We start from the raw sequence: 15,121 nt of genomic DNA, 5'->3' as shown, positions 1-15,121 counted from the left end.
CCGGGGCAGCCAGCTCCGAAGGGCAAGAGAGGGAAACAGCCAGGAATGGTTTGCCCTTTTCCAGAGGCTGCAGTGGGGTGGCTGGAGAGATTTCCCTCCCGGGTTATCCTGCCTGTCCTGGGCAGGCTGCGGCTCCCAGACCCCCCCGAGCCCGGGGGTCCCATCCCACAGGAAAGTCCTGCAGGGCTGGGCAGCTCACACTGGAGCACCTTTCTGGAGCAGGGTGAAGCTGGGGAGCAGCAGGATTGTGTGGGGAGCTGCTTTTTTTTTGTGAGGGGACACAAGACCGACTGTAGCAACAGCCAGTGTGAGATGCGTGAGGGTGTGAGAGGGATGTGCTGGCAGCCCAACACTTTCCCCCAAGAAAGGAGCCATGGTGAGAGCCCAGCAAACGCTTTATTGCCAAGGACAGCGCTTCCCTCAGGCCCCAGGCACAAAAACAGAGGCTGCCTCACCGCGTCCCATAGCAGATCAATCCATACTGACAAGCAAGGCACAAGAAGTGCCGAGAGCCAGCCCCAGCACCGGCTGCCCAGGCCATGGAGAGAGCTGGACAGCCCAGCCTGCATGATAGGGACACTCCTGTAGCACTAAGGCACCGTGCTGTGCTCCAGGACCACAAACCCAAACACTGCTCATGGGCTCCTGCAGGCCTGAGGGTCTGCAGACAGCCTGGCTCCCCAGAAAAGGTGGAGGGTACCCAGCAAACAGGAACAGTTGGGGTGGCACAGAGGTGGCCAAATCCTGTGAGCAGCAGAAATAGCTCTCTGCTACCCAGGTACCTCAGAGCCCTGCACACATCCCAGTGACATCCTGCTCGTCTCCGTGTCCCCTCTCATGGGTACCTGGCCTGCTCGAGGTGCCCCTCTGCTCCCGCTTGCTCAGGCCGATGCTGTGTGGGATGGGGGGTTCAGCCTGGCCTGGGGAACCAGCCTGTCCTGGGGCACTGCCTCCCTGTGCCCCGTCAGAGGAGACGTCCCAGGAGCTGAGCGCCAGGAGAGCTGCCCCAGGCCACCGGCAGGGCGACAAAGCCCAGCTTGCTGTAGAAGCTCAGCTGCTGCCGGTCGGCATCACTGACCTGGCAGAACACTCCCCGTGAGCCTGGAAAGGAGACGAGAGGTCAGGGCACTGGGACCCCAGTGCTGGGACTGGGGGCGCAGTGCCAGGGACCCTCTCCATAAGGGGATCGGTCTCTTGCCTGCCCCTTTGTCACAGAGTGCCCCTGTGCTGCCCTGAGACACAGGTCCACATGTCCCCCGGTGCAAGGGGAGGGGACAGTGCCCGGGAGCACTGTCAGACTGCACCGGGGAGGGGACAGCTCCCAGCTCTGGTGGGTGAGGGAGCACTTGGGATGGGGTTGTGCTGGATGAAGGGCCAGCACTCGGAGGTCATGCTCACCGTTGGCCCTGAGTGCGCTCAGCAGGCAGAGGGCCAGGCTGCGACTGGCCCCCACGTCCAGCACACGGGGGGCCGTGCCCAGCTGCACCAGGGAGGGGAAGCGCCTCAGCACAGGCTGGGGCACTGCCAGTGGCTCTGCGTGGAAGAAGAGCACTGCTTCCTCCAGGGCATCCTGTGGGAGACAAGCACAAGTGAGGGAGCCCCCTTCACCTCTCCCATCCCCGCTCCCCTCTGCTCCCCTCACCTGTCCCAGAGCTGGGTTCCCTGTGCCCAGGTCTGGGGGGTACTTGTGCCGTATGGCTGGCAGCCAGCTGCTGTCCCGCTGCTGCAGGAAGCCTTCGGCGTGGAGCGCTCCGGCGGCGTAGCCACAGGGGCCACCCTCATCCTCCAGCACAAAGGTGTACTCGGGGCTCAGGCTGAGGAAGCTGCCCAGGAGCCTGCCAGGCAGAGTGGGAGCACGGCTGAGCTGAGCCTGGAGCCCCTGGGAAACCTCAGAGCAGCCTCCTCCTTCATGCCCCAGCTGGACAACACCCAGCACCCACTGACCACCACTTTGAGACCCCTCCCGTAGAAACCCTCAGCTGAGAGGAGCCATTGCAGCCTCCAGCATCCAGGCTGGACATCCACAAGGGTGGCTGCCATGACCCTGCTGGACATCAGCATAGGGATGACCCTCCCTGCCCCTCCAGTGAGGCCACTGCCAGCTCTGGGGCAGCGCTGGTCCCTGCAGGAATGCCAAGAGAGGCCATCACCTCACTCCCCAGTGTCCAGGCTCAGCACAGAGTGGCCAGAGGGAGCCTCAGAGGGGCCACATCTCACCTGTCACCGAGGAGATCCGGGTGGGCCACGAGGATCTCTGCCACTTTAGGATCACAGTCCAAACTCTCCCGGCACATGCGGTAAAGCTCTCCCTGGAAGACCCGGATCCATGTCAGCCCTGGCTGTGCCTGCTATGCCACAATGCCAGCCACCACCTTCTGCTGGCCTCGGGCTCATTGCCACAGCACAGCCAGCCTTCAAACCAGAAATTGCCATTCCAGTCAGGCATCCCGAGAGCAGCCGCTGCAGAGACGGCCCCAGGCTGGAGCACGCTCAGAGCAGCCAGAACGGCACCAAAAACAACACTGAAACTCAGGTCTCCAGAGAGCCTGAGCACAGCAGGACATCCTCAAATGTCCTGTCTTGGTCACAGTTGAGTTTGCTGCTGCAAACATTCTGATAAAAGCCTTGCTCCTGAAAGGGGAGGCTGCCCTGATCACCCAACAACTGGGGCAGGACCATGCCCTGCTGTGCCTGTTCCTGCAACGGGCCGATGGGCTCAGCTGGCTTTTCCTCTCAGAGGTTCACTGGACACAGACATTGTTGTTGTCAAGGTTCAGCCTGAGCAGATGAGCTGCACTCGTGTCTGTGGTGGCTGGATTCGTGGTGTTGAGCAGGAGAGGAGCAGGGTGAGGGAGAGGAGTGCTCGCTGCAGGTACATGGGGAACCTGGGGCTCTGCTAGATTTGGCAGCACTTTAACTTGTGTGTCCCCCCACATCCCTTGTCCCTTTCCCCCACCGTCCCATCAAGCTGCTGGCACCAAGCAGGATGCAGCTGACAGAAAGTGCTGCTCTCCAGCAGGAAATCACCCTGTAAACTGGATGAGTGTTTGAAGAAGGCATTTGGAGATGGATCCCCACAGGCACAGGCAGTGCCCAGAGCTGCAGACTGGTGAAGGCTGCAAGGAGGTTGCCATCCAGACTTGTCCTATTCTGGATTTTTCCTGTCATCTGCTCACAGCCAGTGCTGGAGATCAGCACTGGAGCTGCTCTGGAGATCATCCCCAACCTGGCAACCCTGCCCTGGTGCTGGTTTATCCATGGCTGAGGGGGCTCCCTCTCCTGCTTTGCCCAGCCTTTCACAGAGAGGTGGGTTTGCTGAGGCCACAGCATTCTCCAGGCCAGGGTCTGACACACTGCTGACCACAGCCCCAAGAGCTGTCCCAGACCAGCTGGGTCTGAGCAGACCTGGACCCAAGGACCCTCCCCATCTGTGTCACCCCACACTGGGAGCTCAGCCTGGGGTCAGCAGCAGATGAATCATTTTATGGGCAGCACAAGCCATGCAAAGGCTCTGGCAGGACACCCCTCCATGCCATGGCACTCACCTTGTCCAGGGGCAGCAGCGGGCGCAGCAGGTACAGCTGGCTGGATGGGAAGAGGGGGGGTGGATGGTAAAAGAGGTCGCAGCTGTTCCCCACGGGCAGCAGTGCCTGGAAGAGATACAGTCCATCAGTTTATACTGGCTCCAAACCTTCTCCTGGAGGCAGCAGGAGAATGACTCTGAGACTCCTGAAGCCCCAGGAACCACAGCTGAGCTGGAGAGACCCAGGGCAGCTCTGCCTTGCCAAGTTTGCAGCAGCTCAACAGCAGGGTTGGGATTCTGACTTCCCAATGTCTCCTTCAGCCCCAGAGCCCCCCACACTCTCACCTGCAGCTCTCCAAAGAGACCCCCGCGACGCGCCCAGGGCTCGGCGTCCCTCCCCAGCAGGATGGGGGCAGTGATACTCTGGCACCCTGGAAGCAGCAGGACACAGACACACGTGAGGTGAACAAAAGCCTGCTTGCCAGGGGGAGATCAGCCTCTGCCATGCATCCCTGCTGTCACAGCTCCAAGGACCTGTCCCCCAGCTGTGCAGCCCAGGGTGGTGAGAATGTGTCCTGCACGCTGCTTCCCTAGGGAAGGGGCTCAAGGCACACAGCTCCCTCTCACACTGAACTGGGACACCCGCTCAGGTCATCACCTGGTGACGGTTTTTGGTTTGCAAGAGGTCACAAGGCCCACAGAGCAACCAGGGAGCCCTAAACCAGAGGAAAACTGTGCAAAGTGATGCACAGGCATTCAAAAAGCAGCCCCACCTGCCACCCAGGGCATTACTGCTTCCAGAATCATTTTTCCACACAGGCTAAGGGGTATTTGGGATAAAAAGGCTGAGGAACCATATCCTAGAAATGGCTGTGAGATATGGTGAAGATCTGCTCCAATGACTGTCCTATCCCCAGCAGCACTGCCTCATCCTGCCCCAGTGTCATTCCCAGGGCAATTCCTGCTCCACTCGGCAGGCAGAGCGTGGGGATGGGCAGCCTGATGGTGAGTGCTGGCTGCTGCTGTGGGGCTGGAGGGGATGGGGGGCAGCAGCCAGACCCCCCACCCAGGTGGGTGAGCCAGGGCAGCGCCCGTACTTACAGCCAAAGCAGTTCCCCCAGGTGCCCTTGGGGTCAGGGTCGCAGAGGAGGTGACCATCTGCAAAGGAGGCGAGGGGGTGAGCACAGGACACAGGTCAGCAGCAGAAAAGGTGTCAGGGGGAGGTGAGCTCCCAGGAGGGACCCTGGCACTACCAGCTGCACACTGGAACCCCACACCTCTGGGGTGGCTCCCAGACACCTTCACCTCCTTCGTGGGGAAGCAGTGGAAGCCCAGAGAACACGCATGGTGTGCCCAGTGCCGCAGGGTCCTGGCACTCCAGCACGGGTTTGGATGGGTGTGATGGGGGCTGCCAGGGGCTGGCAGGGCTGGCACCAACCACGTACCCAGCCAGAGGATGAAGGCACTGGCGGCCAGCAGCATGTTGCGGATGTCCCAGAGGTAGGGGTGCAGGTCATAGAGCAGCGCCCGGCTGGCGGTGCTGACGAAGCGGCTGTGCAGGCGGCACGTCCTCGCGCAGAGCAGCTGGAAGGACTGAGCCCGGCCTCGCCACCGCGTGCCCTGAGGACACACCGGGGGTGTCAGCCACCTGGGGGACACACGAGCCACGGCAGCCACCTTCCTGCAGCAGCACCATGACCAGTCTTACCCCGCAGGCATCAGGTGCCGTGGCCGGGACCCCCACGCTGAGGCTGTTAGCCCGCAGCCACCGAAAGTGCTCCAGGAGCTCCTGTGCCAGAGCCCCGTGGTGGTAGGGCAGGTAGAAGAGCTCCACCAGCATCCGCACCTCCTCCAGGGTCAGTGGTGCTGTAGGGCTGGACACGGCCTCCTCTGGGGTCAGTGGTGCTGTGGGGCTGGTCCTGGCCTCCTTTGGGGTCATCAGTGCCATAGGGCCAGACCCAGCCTCCTCTGAGGTCACTGGTGCCATGAGGCTGGTCCTGGCCTCCTCTGGGGTCACCTGTGCTGTGGGGCTGGTCCTGGCCTCCTTGGAGGTCATGGGGCCAGACCCAGCCTCCTCTGGGGTCACTGGTGCCATGGGGCTGGTCCTGGCCTCCTTGGAGGTCATGGGGCCAGACCCAGCCTCCTCTGGGGTCACTGGTGCCATGGGGCTGGTCCTGACCTCCTTGGGGGTCACGGGGCCAGACCCAGCCTCCTCTGGGGTCACTGGTACCATGGGGCTGGTCGTGGGCTCCTCTGGGGTCACTGGTGCTGTGGGGCTGGTCCTGGCCTCCTCTGGGATCATCTGTGCTGTGGGGCTGGCCCTTGCATCTTTGGGGGTCATGGTGCCAGACCCAGCCTCTTCTGGGGTCACTGCTGCCATGGGGCTGGTCCTGACCTCCTCTGGGGTCACCTGTGCTGTGGGGCTTGTCGTGGCATCTTTGGGGGTCATGGGTTGAGACCCAGCCTCCTCTGGGGTCACTGGTGCCATGGGGCTGGTCCTGACCTCCTTGGGGGTCACGGGGCCAGACCCAGCCTCCTCTGGGGTCACTGGTGCCATGGGGCTGGTCCTGGGCTCCTCTGGGGTCACCTGTGCTGTGGGGCTGGTTGTGGCCTCCTTGGGGGTCACTGGTGCCATGGGACCAGGGCTGGCACCAGCCTCATCAGTCAGTGGGGCTGGGGCACCAGGGCTGGCACCAGTCCCAGTTCCTGGGGGTATCTGGGGCACATCAGTCCCCATGGCCTCAGGCTGGGTGCTGCTGGGAGACTGGACAGGGCTGCCATTCCCTGTCCTGGCATCACTGGTGGGCAAGGAAATGTTCTGACTGGTGTTGTTCCCATTGCTGGAGCTCGTGGTGGGGCTGGGGAGGCTCTTGGTGGCCGCTGGGATTCCCTCGGACTGGGCACTCCCAGCCACACTGGGCAGAGCAGAGGAGGGCTCAGAGCTCTCCGTGCTCCCTGTGGTCAGCTGTTCCCCAGCCCTTGTAGGGCTCTGCTGATGGCCAGGGGGTGTCCTGTTCCCACTGTCCTTCTCAGGCTCCGAGGTCACCTCCCTGCACCCCTCCCCTGGTGCCACTCGGCAGGGCTCAGGGCTGTGCTGATCTGCCCCAGCAGGAGCAGAGCTGTGGGGCTGAGGGTGGGGAGTGACCTCCTGTCCTCCCACCGTGCCAGGCTGCAGCCTTGGTCCTCCCTTGAGGCTGACACTGGGGTGTCCTGGGGTCCTTCCTCCTGGAAGAAAGGAACAAGAGGGAAGCTCCTTTGGCATCCACATGGGAAATACTGCCCATGGGGCAGGACAGTGCTGAGGACCTCCATCCCTGAGCTGCCAGGGGATGAGTTGTCAGCACCCTGGGATTGAGTTCAGACCCCCGGGGCTGGTGAGGCTGTGGCTTTGCAGAGGCAAACACTACAAAACACCAAGCTCACCCCTGGCTGACCTCTTCTTCCAGAGCTGGCCCAGGCTCTGGTTCTGCCAGCCAAGGAAACCCTCTCCAGCCTCTCCAGGATGCGGCCATGGGAGCACAGCAGGATGAACACCCACACCTGCCCACCATGGCGTGCACGGCCCTGCTGCCACATCAGCCCCAGAGACCCTCCAGATGGGCAGGGCTGGGGCTCCCTCACCCCCCACCCACTCCTGACAGAGCTGATCCAGCACTCCAGGGATTGAGGGATGCTGCACCCATTGTCTACCTGGCTCCAAGGCCTGCTGGTTTATCTCAGCCACCCAGTCACGCAGCGCCAGTTCCAAGGCTTCCTGGGGGCTGTAGCTTCCATCCTGAGCATCTTGGTTGTCCCCCAAGGCTGCCACCACCTCTGTTCCTGAGGAACCGCAGCTCATCAGCCTGGGCAGCCCTGGTTCTGTGCAGGAAAGCTGCAGGGCTGGGTGAGGATGAGCAGCCATGGGCAGGCACGGAGCTGCCAAGGCAGGGGGGCCAGGTACCTGCAGGGTCAGGGTGGGCACAGCTCCCCAGCTCACTCTGAAACCAAGTGCCCAGTGTGTGGATGGGGATGAAGTTGGCCTGGAGCTCACAGTTGGGGTTGAGGAGCAGCCCGTGGAGCCTGGACATGAGGCCAGGAGCACGGCCCATGTAGGGGCCCAGGAAGACACGTCTGCAGTCATAATCATTGGCGTAGAGGTTGTCCCAGATGACGGGGGGACGCTTCAGGACAGCCTCCACCTCCTCCAGCAGCACTGCTGAGAGCTCCTGTGACACCACCTTCGGGCCTGGGGCACCAGGGCAGGGACACACGTGGGGCACAGGGTCCATCACAGACACACAGCAGAGACATGGACACGGAGGTGAGGTTCCAGTCACCACACCCACACTCCCAAGTCAGGAGAGCAGACCCCCAGCTCAAACTCCTGCCTGGCTGGGGCTGCACACCCCAGTGTGAGGCACCACAGCTGGTGGCTCTCCCAGGACAGCCCGTGGCCACAGGGTTTGCAGACACCACCTGTAGCCACACACCCAGAGCTGGTCCTGGCGCTCACCTGTCCAGATGACACCGATCCCTGGGAGCAGCTCCTGGCCGATGGTCTGCAGGTAGCAGGACTGGCTGGGGCTGGGAGAGCAGAGCGAGCTGCAATATTCTGGGGAGAGAGCACAGAGCATCCCCTGAGAGCTGGGGACCAGGAGAGGAGGGGCTGCCGGGATCATGGACAGGGACCCTGCTGCAGTCTAGTCCTGAGATGTCCAGAGCTCCCCTGGGAGCGTGAGGAGTCCGGGGAGAGCTGTGGGGGCTGCCAGGGCACTCAGCTCTCAGCAGGGACAGGGGTTGGGTGCAGCCAAAGGGCACCCCAGTCTGAGAGGGCTCCCTGGTATGGGTGGCTGGGGCTGCAGGGCTGCAGGGCTGCAGGGCTGCAGAGCTGCAGGGCTGCAGGCAGTACCTGTAGGGCAGAAGAGGAAGACGGAGGGCTGGCCCAGCTCCTGGTACACCTCGTTGGCCACAGAGGCCTGAGCCTGTGCCAGGGAGGGGAAGACATCTCTGTCAGCTTGGCACATGCAGGGGTCGATGTCGTCAAAGAGCAGCGCGAAGGAGCGGCACCCCATGGCAGCCACCTGTGGGCACAGACAGGGGCTGCTGGGATCCCCGGGCAGCAGAGAGCCCCACGGGGCTGGAGAGGGGCATCTGGGCACAGCACAGCATGGGGCAGCTCCTGCCTGGGCCGTGCCCAAGGAGCAACCCCACCCTGCCGGCGGCTCTCTGCAATCCCTGGCGACCCGGGGCTCTGCTCCAGCCTGTGCCAGCCCTCAGTGCTGCCCAGCAAGTTCTGGGGCTTGGCTGGTCCTTCTCCTGCCCCCACTCAGGCATCCATGGAGCCCTCAGCTCTCTGTCACCATGGCAGGGTGACATAAACACGTGTGCCCCTTGTCTGGGAGCAGTGGGATGAAGGAATGGCCCACGGTACCTGCCTGAGTTTTTGCTGCAGCAGGAGCCGATCCCCAGAGCTGGAAAACACCATGTCCTGGCCAGCAGAAATGGCAAAAATAAACTCCACACCCTGCTCGTGGGCAGCTTCGATGAGAGACCGCATGCGGGCTGGGGACAGAGCACAGGGGGTCTGTGAGAGCTGGGAGGTACAGGAGGGAGCAGGGCAAGGGATGGAGGGGACAGGGGATGGAGGGGGCAGGGGATGGAGGGGACAAGGGATGGAGGGGGACAAGGGATGGAGGGGGCAAGGGATGGAGGGGGACTAAGGATGGAGTGGGACAAGGGATGGAGGGGACAAGGGATGGAGGGGACAGGGGATGGAGGGGGACAAGATATGAAGGGGGACAGGGGATGGAGCAAGAAGAAGGGTGGAGGGAGAGTGAACCCCAGGATTCTGAAAGGAAGGAGCTGAGGCCATTGGGAGGGGACAGGCTCCAGGAAGGCCATTTCCACTCCCTTAAGACACAGAGGACTTTTGACAAGGGTCTGTGGGCCTGGGTATATTCAAGGACCCAGATCCACATGGGGAGCTGGGTGGTGCTTTAGGCAATTCCATATGATGGGCACAGTTTGGGAGTCTTGCTGCCCTTAGCAAGGTCTGGGGGCCTCCATGCAATGGGCAGGGTCCTGGCAGGATGGAAATAGCTGGGACACGGCCCATGCTTTCCCTTCAGGGACCTGGGATGCCTGCAGCCCCCCGAGGGGCCCAGCAGAGCCGCTACCTGCCTCATGCTCTGTGTAGGGCTCTCTCCAGAGCAGCCGGTGCTTCAGCTCATCCTTGGGCGCGTACATGTAGCAGTTCAGCCCCCGGCATTGCAGCCTGTGCAGGGAGAGCAAGGAGTCACCCAGGCTCCACACGGGCTCTTTGCACGGCCACGTGGAGACAGAAATCTCAGCCAGTGCTCCCAGTGCTGAGCTCTAAGGTTTGTGTAGGATGTGCCCCCTGGGAAGGCAGACACCTCCCTCTTTTGGCACTTCTGTATGGAAAGCCATCTGATATATTCATTTGCTTCTATTTATCCTCCTCAGCACACAATGTTTTACATTTTCCCACGGTGAACAGAGTAGAAAGCACTTCAGGTAGCCCATGATAAAAGTCCCTTATTTTGTTTCTTTCCAGATAAGAAAAATACCAATGGACATGTCACCCTCACATGCCACCATGTGAACACATCCCAGTCCAGCACCAGACAAGGCTCTCATTAGACCTTCTCACTCCTCAGGTTCTTTAAAACATCACAGCTTGTTTTCCTTCCATTTTCTGTACCTGTATCTCTGGTCCCTGCACTTTGGTCCTGCCCACACTGTCACCACTGCACTGCCCACGGGAGGCCCTGCAGAGCCCCAGTTCACTGCTGGCAGGTCCTGTCAGTGCAGCTCATCCCACTGACAGCCTGAGCATGGGCAGCAGCTGCCTGGAGAGGAGCTGCACAGAGAACTCCCATCCCAGGACAGATCCTGAGCACGTCCTTTTGTCACAGGGACACAGGGTGACATGCATGGGGACTCACAGGGACACAGCAGGGCCACCCACACCGTGCAGGGATGGCAGCCTCAGGACACAGCAGCCACCTGTGCTCAGGGGGGAGGCTGGAATTGCCCGCCTGGTGTCCTGGCTTGCTGCTGATGGGGCTGCACCGCGATGTGCGGAGCCCCAGCACCACCTGCCGGCACCGGGCGGCCCCGCGTCCGTCCGTCCGTCCGTCCGTCCGTCCGTCCCCGCCCAGCGCTGATCCGTGAGAGCGCTGGGACAGGGGGACACTGCAGGAGCAGCCCTACAAGAAGCATTAGGCCCCTTGGCTGCCACCGTCCCTTCGGAGAGGAAAATTCAGGGTACTTGCCATTGAAAGAGAAGTTTCCTCTGATCCATTGACCATGGTCTCCCATAGAAACCTGTAAAAGGGAGGGAAAAAAGGGGCAAAACACTGTTGTTGGAAAGTGCCTTAAAACAGTTTCTCCCTGGGCTATCCCTGGACGCAGAGATGCACTGCCAGACATGCAGAACCCATTCTGCTGCTGGGACCGCTTTGAAGGAAGGGCCCTTCCTATTTCTGCTTGTAGGAAGATCTGGGAGGTGCAGAGCTGTCTGCAGAGCCAGGGATTGAGGATATCCAGAGGAACACAAACCCCTTCCCCTGGGAACAGGCTGATAAGTGGGTTTGGAGAGATGCAGATCTGACTGCTCCTCAAAGGGGAGGTTAACAGCACAGATGTGAAATTTAGCAAGAGAAAAACCTTCAGCCACTTAAATTCTCAGCAAGATCTGGCAGCTGCAATGGGAATTCTCACAGAAAATCCATTACATCTTGGACAGTGAGGCATCTTCCTGCTCTCTGTCTGCATCATGGGCAACTTTTGAGTCAGCCACTGCTCCTTCCAGCAGTCAGGGCCAAGGGGAGCAGATACTTGGGAAGTGACAGCATTCCCAAAACTGGGCGGTGCACAGGGGCAGGCTGCACTGACTCCATTCAGCTGGGAGAAAGAAGCAGCTCTCCGTGTCTGGCATGAGGCCAGTGTCACCCAGGGAAGCACCTGAGTGTCCCACAGCTCATCTGCCCTCATTCCCTCGGCTCCCTTTGGCAGGAGCCCACCCTGCATCCCCCAGCACCAGTCCTGGGCAATGGTGAGGGAGGTTGCACCACAGCAACACCCACTCTCCATCTGTCTTCTCTCTGCAAACAGACTTTCTACCTGCCTGAACACCTACATGGTTATTCTATATACTTTAAAATAAAATATAGTCACCTTGCTGTCCATCCCCCACTGTGCACGGGGCCAAATTTGTGGCCACTAGAGAATCCCAGCAAACATTTTGCCCAAAAAAAGCTATTTCTGTGGTAAATAATTTGCTATTTTGAGATCCCAGCGAGATCCCCAGGGTCCCTGTATGGCACCTGCAAGTGACACTTTGACAGCACGTGTTGCTGTGAACTGATGTGGGCTGCCAAGGAGGCCACTCAGTCCTGCACATGCCGTGCCAGCAGTGTTCTCCTGGAATGGATTTGCCAGCATCATCCCTGTCCTCTTTCCCAGGTCAGCTCTACTATATCAGTGATTCTCGTCTGACTCATGCCAGCTTCTCCACCCCTGCATTTCCTGTTTATTTTGCATTTATTTGCATGGTGCTCCTGCTTTCTCTCAGGTGAGGCAGTGGGCAGTGCCCCTCACGGGGGGGGCTGCCAGGAGAAGGGCAGATGATTTTGCCTGATGGGTGCCAAGCCTGGCTCAGCTCCAGAGTGATTTGGGGATGTGGGGAGGGAGAAGCACAGAGCTCTCCCTGGCCAGCTCTGGGCACAGGTCCTGCACTGCTGCCCCATGGGCAGGGTGGGCAGGGGGGACACATCGGGAAGCTGCCCCTGAGAACCCCGTGTGGAGCTCTGGGGGCCGAGCAGAGGGTCACCGTGCCCCTCTGGGGGCTTTGGCTCTGCTGGGGTGGCTGCGGGGCTCAATGGGGAGAGCTGGGAGCATCCCATTGCCGCTGCTCCAGACCCCTGGCAGAGATGGGACGCTGTGCTGGGGCCCCACTCCCCCCCCTCCTCCACAACCTGGGGCCCTTCCCGACCCCGCTTCACTTCGGGTGGATCGGAAAACCCCCGCAATGCCCGGGAGGTATTGCCGGGCCCCGCAGGGACCTACCTTCCACCACGCCGCAGAGGAAGCGCGGCCGCTCCTCCATCCCCGCGCAGGAGCGGCCCTGCCGGCGCGGGGGCAGGCGCAGGGTGCGCGGGGGGGGACACGGAGAGATGCGCGAAGGGACGGAGAAATGCGTGGAGAGATGCTCGGAGGGACGGAGGAGTGCGCGGGGGGATGGAGGGGGAGCGGGGGCTGAAGGAGTGCGCGGAAGGATGGGGGGCGCGCAGAGGTGGAGGGTGCGCGGGGGGATGGAAGGCGCGCAGGGAGGGATGAAGCGTTTGCGGGAGGGGATGGAAGGATGCGCAGAGGGCCGGAATGTTTGCCGGGGGATGGAGTGCTCGCGGGAGGGGATGGAAGGATGCGCAGAGAGCTGGAATGTTTGCCGGGGGATGGAGTGCTCGCGGGAGGGGATGGAGGGTGCGCGGAGGGCTCCGCGCAGGGGCGGCTCCACCGCCCGCTCCCCCCGCGGGGACGCGCTCGCCGCAGCGCAGGGGGCGGCCCCGCGGGTGGGGCCGGGGTGCGGGGCGGAGCGGGGGGCTGGGGGGTCCCCAAAACCCGTGCGGAGCCCCTGGGAGGCGATGCTTGAGCCGCAGTCGCGGACCCACGGACCGGAGCCCCCGGCGCTGCCGCAGCCCCGGGCACCGGGGCCCCGTCTGGTGCCCACGGCAGCCCCGGTCCCTGACATCCCCAGCTGCGGGGATTCACCCGGTGCAGCCCCAGGACATTTCCTTCTCTCGCCTTTGAAGCTTCCCGGCACCCCACAGCCTCAGAGCTGCTCCCGAGGGGCCGAGTGTCATTATCTCCTTGTGTTCACCACTGAGCTGGCACCTGCCCTAGCCGCACCCTCATGCCAGGCCTGGGGTGCGATGCCTCTCCGGGTCTCTCCGTGTGCCTTGCAGGTGACTCACCTGCCTGAGTTTGCCTTGTGCCACCCAGCTCTGAGCTGCTGACATTCGTCTAGCTCGTGGTTCTCTCCGTCCCACGGGCTGTGGTCTGCAGACGTGCTGCCACGTCATGAATTCCCTGTCCTGCAGCTGCACATCACAGAGCCCTGCCTACACACGGGCCAGCGTGTTTGACACCACCAAATAGTTTTGTTCTTTTTTCAGACCGCTGTGCCTGTTTGTTGACGTCATTGTTTTGCCAGGGTTTATGATCTGATCGTTCAGATCTGTCTGTCTTGTACACTCTGTTTTCGGTGGTTATGTCCCATTGCTGTTTGTAGCACGTTGTTCTTATCTCAGCCTGTGTGATCTTTACTTTTTGTGCCTCCAGTTCTCCTCTCTGTCCTGCCTCGGGGGAGGGTAGGGCTGTGAGCAATTGGTCTGGGATGTTTCAATGTGAACATTTAATTGGGAAATGTCATTCCTAAACCAGGACAGCAGCACAATTTTGTTACCATGCAAATATGAGGGGGTGAAGCCAGTGCAGAGGGTCACTCCTGCATCCATCCAGGCACTGCAAAACTCCCCTCAGCTCTCCCCACCTGCAGCCGTTTCATCAAAACCACAGGTGGGGAGAAATCAGGGCCTGGAAAACCAGGATCTGTGACTTCTCCCTCTTCCCTTAGCAGGTGCATGTTGTATCAGGAAACGGAGTCATGGTGCAGTGACCTGGCAGGGTCACAGTGCCATCAGGGTGCCACCAGGCTGGATCATCCACGCTGGGGTGTGCCGAGCACAGGCCGTGCTTGTCCTTGTTCTTTGCCTCACAGCCAGCACCTGTCCCACCTGCAGCTGGGAATGCTGGACTCAAGCCTGGCCCTGCAGGAGGCTCCTGTGGCAGACTGGAGTGGCCAAGCCACGGCAGGGACAGTACTGGGAGCAGCCCCTGGAGTGGCCTCGGTGCCCAGGGACATGGAATGGTTGGAGGTAGAGAGATATTGATGGCATTACCCCGTTCACAAAGACAGTCACAGAATGAAGTCCCGCAGGGCTGTGCATACACAGGTGTTTGCTGTGATTCTTTGACTTCTCTGCTCTCTCTGGGAGCACCCGGCTATCCCACAATTTCCTTGGAGTAGGAGCTTGAAGTAAGCAGCCTCTCGTTCTCCATTTTCTGTCCTATCAAAGACATCACTCATTTTTCCTGTCTTGTGAAACCTCACCCATCCCCTGTCCACTCCCCATATCGCCCTCTCTTATCCTCCGCCCGTCGCCAGCGGGAGCACACGCCTGTGTCACACGTGTGCGCACACGCGTTCACACTCATGCACGCGCACAGGTTCACACTCATGCACGCGCACACGGTGACACTCATGCACGCGCACGGGTTCACACTCGTGCACGCGCACACGGTGACGCTCATGCACGCGCACACGGTGACACTCATGCACGCTCACAGGTTCACACTCATGCACGCGCACAGGTTCACACTCATGCACGCACACGGGGAGGTGTCACACTCATGCACGCGCACGGGTTCACACTCATGCACGCGCACACGGTCACACTCATGCACGCGCACACAAGCGGGCACGCCCCGCCCCTCACACGCGCGTCCCCGCCCCTCCCGGTCCTCGCCCCGCCCGGT

At 61.3% G+C, this 15,121-nt stretch overlaps 1 protein-coding gene across 4 annotated transcripts; it reads right to left on the bottom strand.

The window, feature by feature from the left end:
• Window positions 1–390: 390 nt before the first annotated feature.
• On the bottom strand, window positions 391–12,998 carry LOC131579306 (protein O-GlcNAcase-like). 4 transcript variants are annotated; one of them, XM_058839010.1, is made up of 17 exons: window positions 12,593–12,998; window positions 10,798–10,849; window positions 9,679–9,776; window positions 8,934–9,064; window positions 8,412–8,583; window positions 8,016–8,114; window positions 7,464–7,748; window positions 7,214–7,342; window positions 5,232–6,748; window positions 4,969–5,143; window positions 4,625–4,681; window positions 3,869–3,954; window positions 3,546–3,650; window positions 2,218–2,309; window positions 1,643–1,835; window positions 1,399–1,570; window positions 391–1,101 (listed from the first exon to the last, which is right to left on the bottom strand). In XM_058839010.1, the coding sequence occupies exons 1-17, from the start codon at window positions 12,630–12,632 to the stop codon at window positions 965–967; spliced, it is 3,540 nt and encodes a 1,179-aa protein (XP_058694993.1). In that variant the 5' UTR covers window positions 12,633–12,998; the 3' UTR covers window positions 391–964. The 4 variants fall into 4 exon arrangements, with proteins under 4 accessions (XP_058694993.1, XP_058694994.1, XP_058694996.1 ...); XM_058839011.1 differs by having other exon boundaries at window positions 5,232–6,745; XM_058839013.1 differs by lacking the exon at window positions 12,593–12,998 and having other exon boundaries at window positions 9,683–9,776; window positions 10,798–10,815.
• Between the last annotated feature and the right edge of the window lie 2,123 nt (window positions 12,999–15,121).

Source organism: Poecile atricapillus, chromosome 4 (assembly GCF_030490865.1).
Source record: "Poecile atricapillus isolate bPoeAtr1 chromosome 4, bPoeAtr1.hap1, whole genome shotgun sequence".
Lineage (NCBI taxonomy): Eukaryota > Metazoa > Chordata > Aves > Passeriformes > Paridae > Poecile > Poecile atricapillus.
Note: the sequence above shows the minus strand (reverse complement) of the source record. Positions and strands in the feature narration are given on the sequence as shown.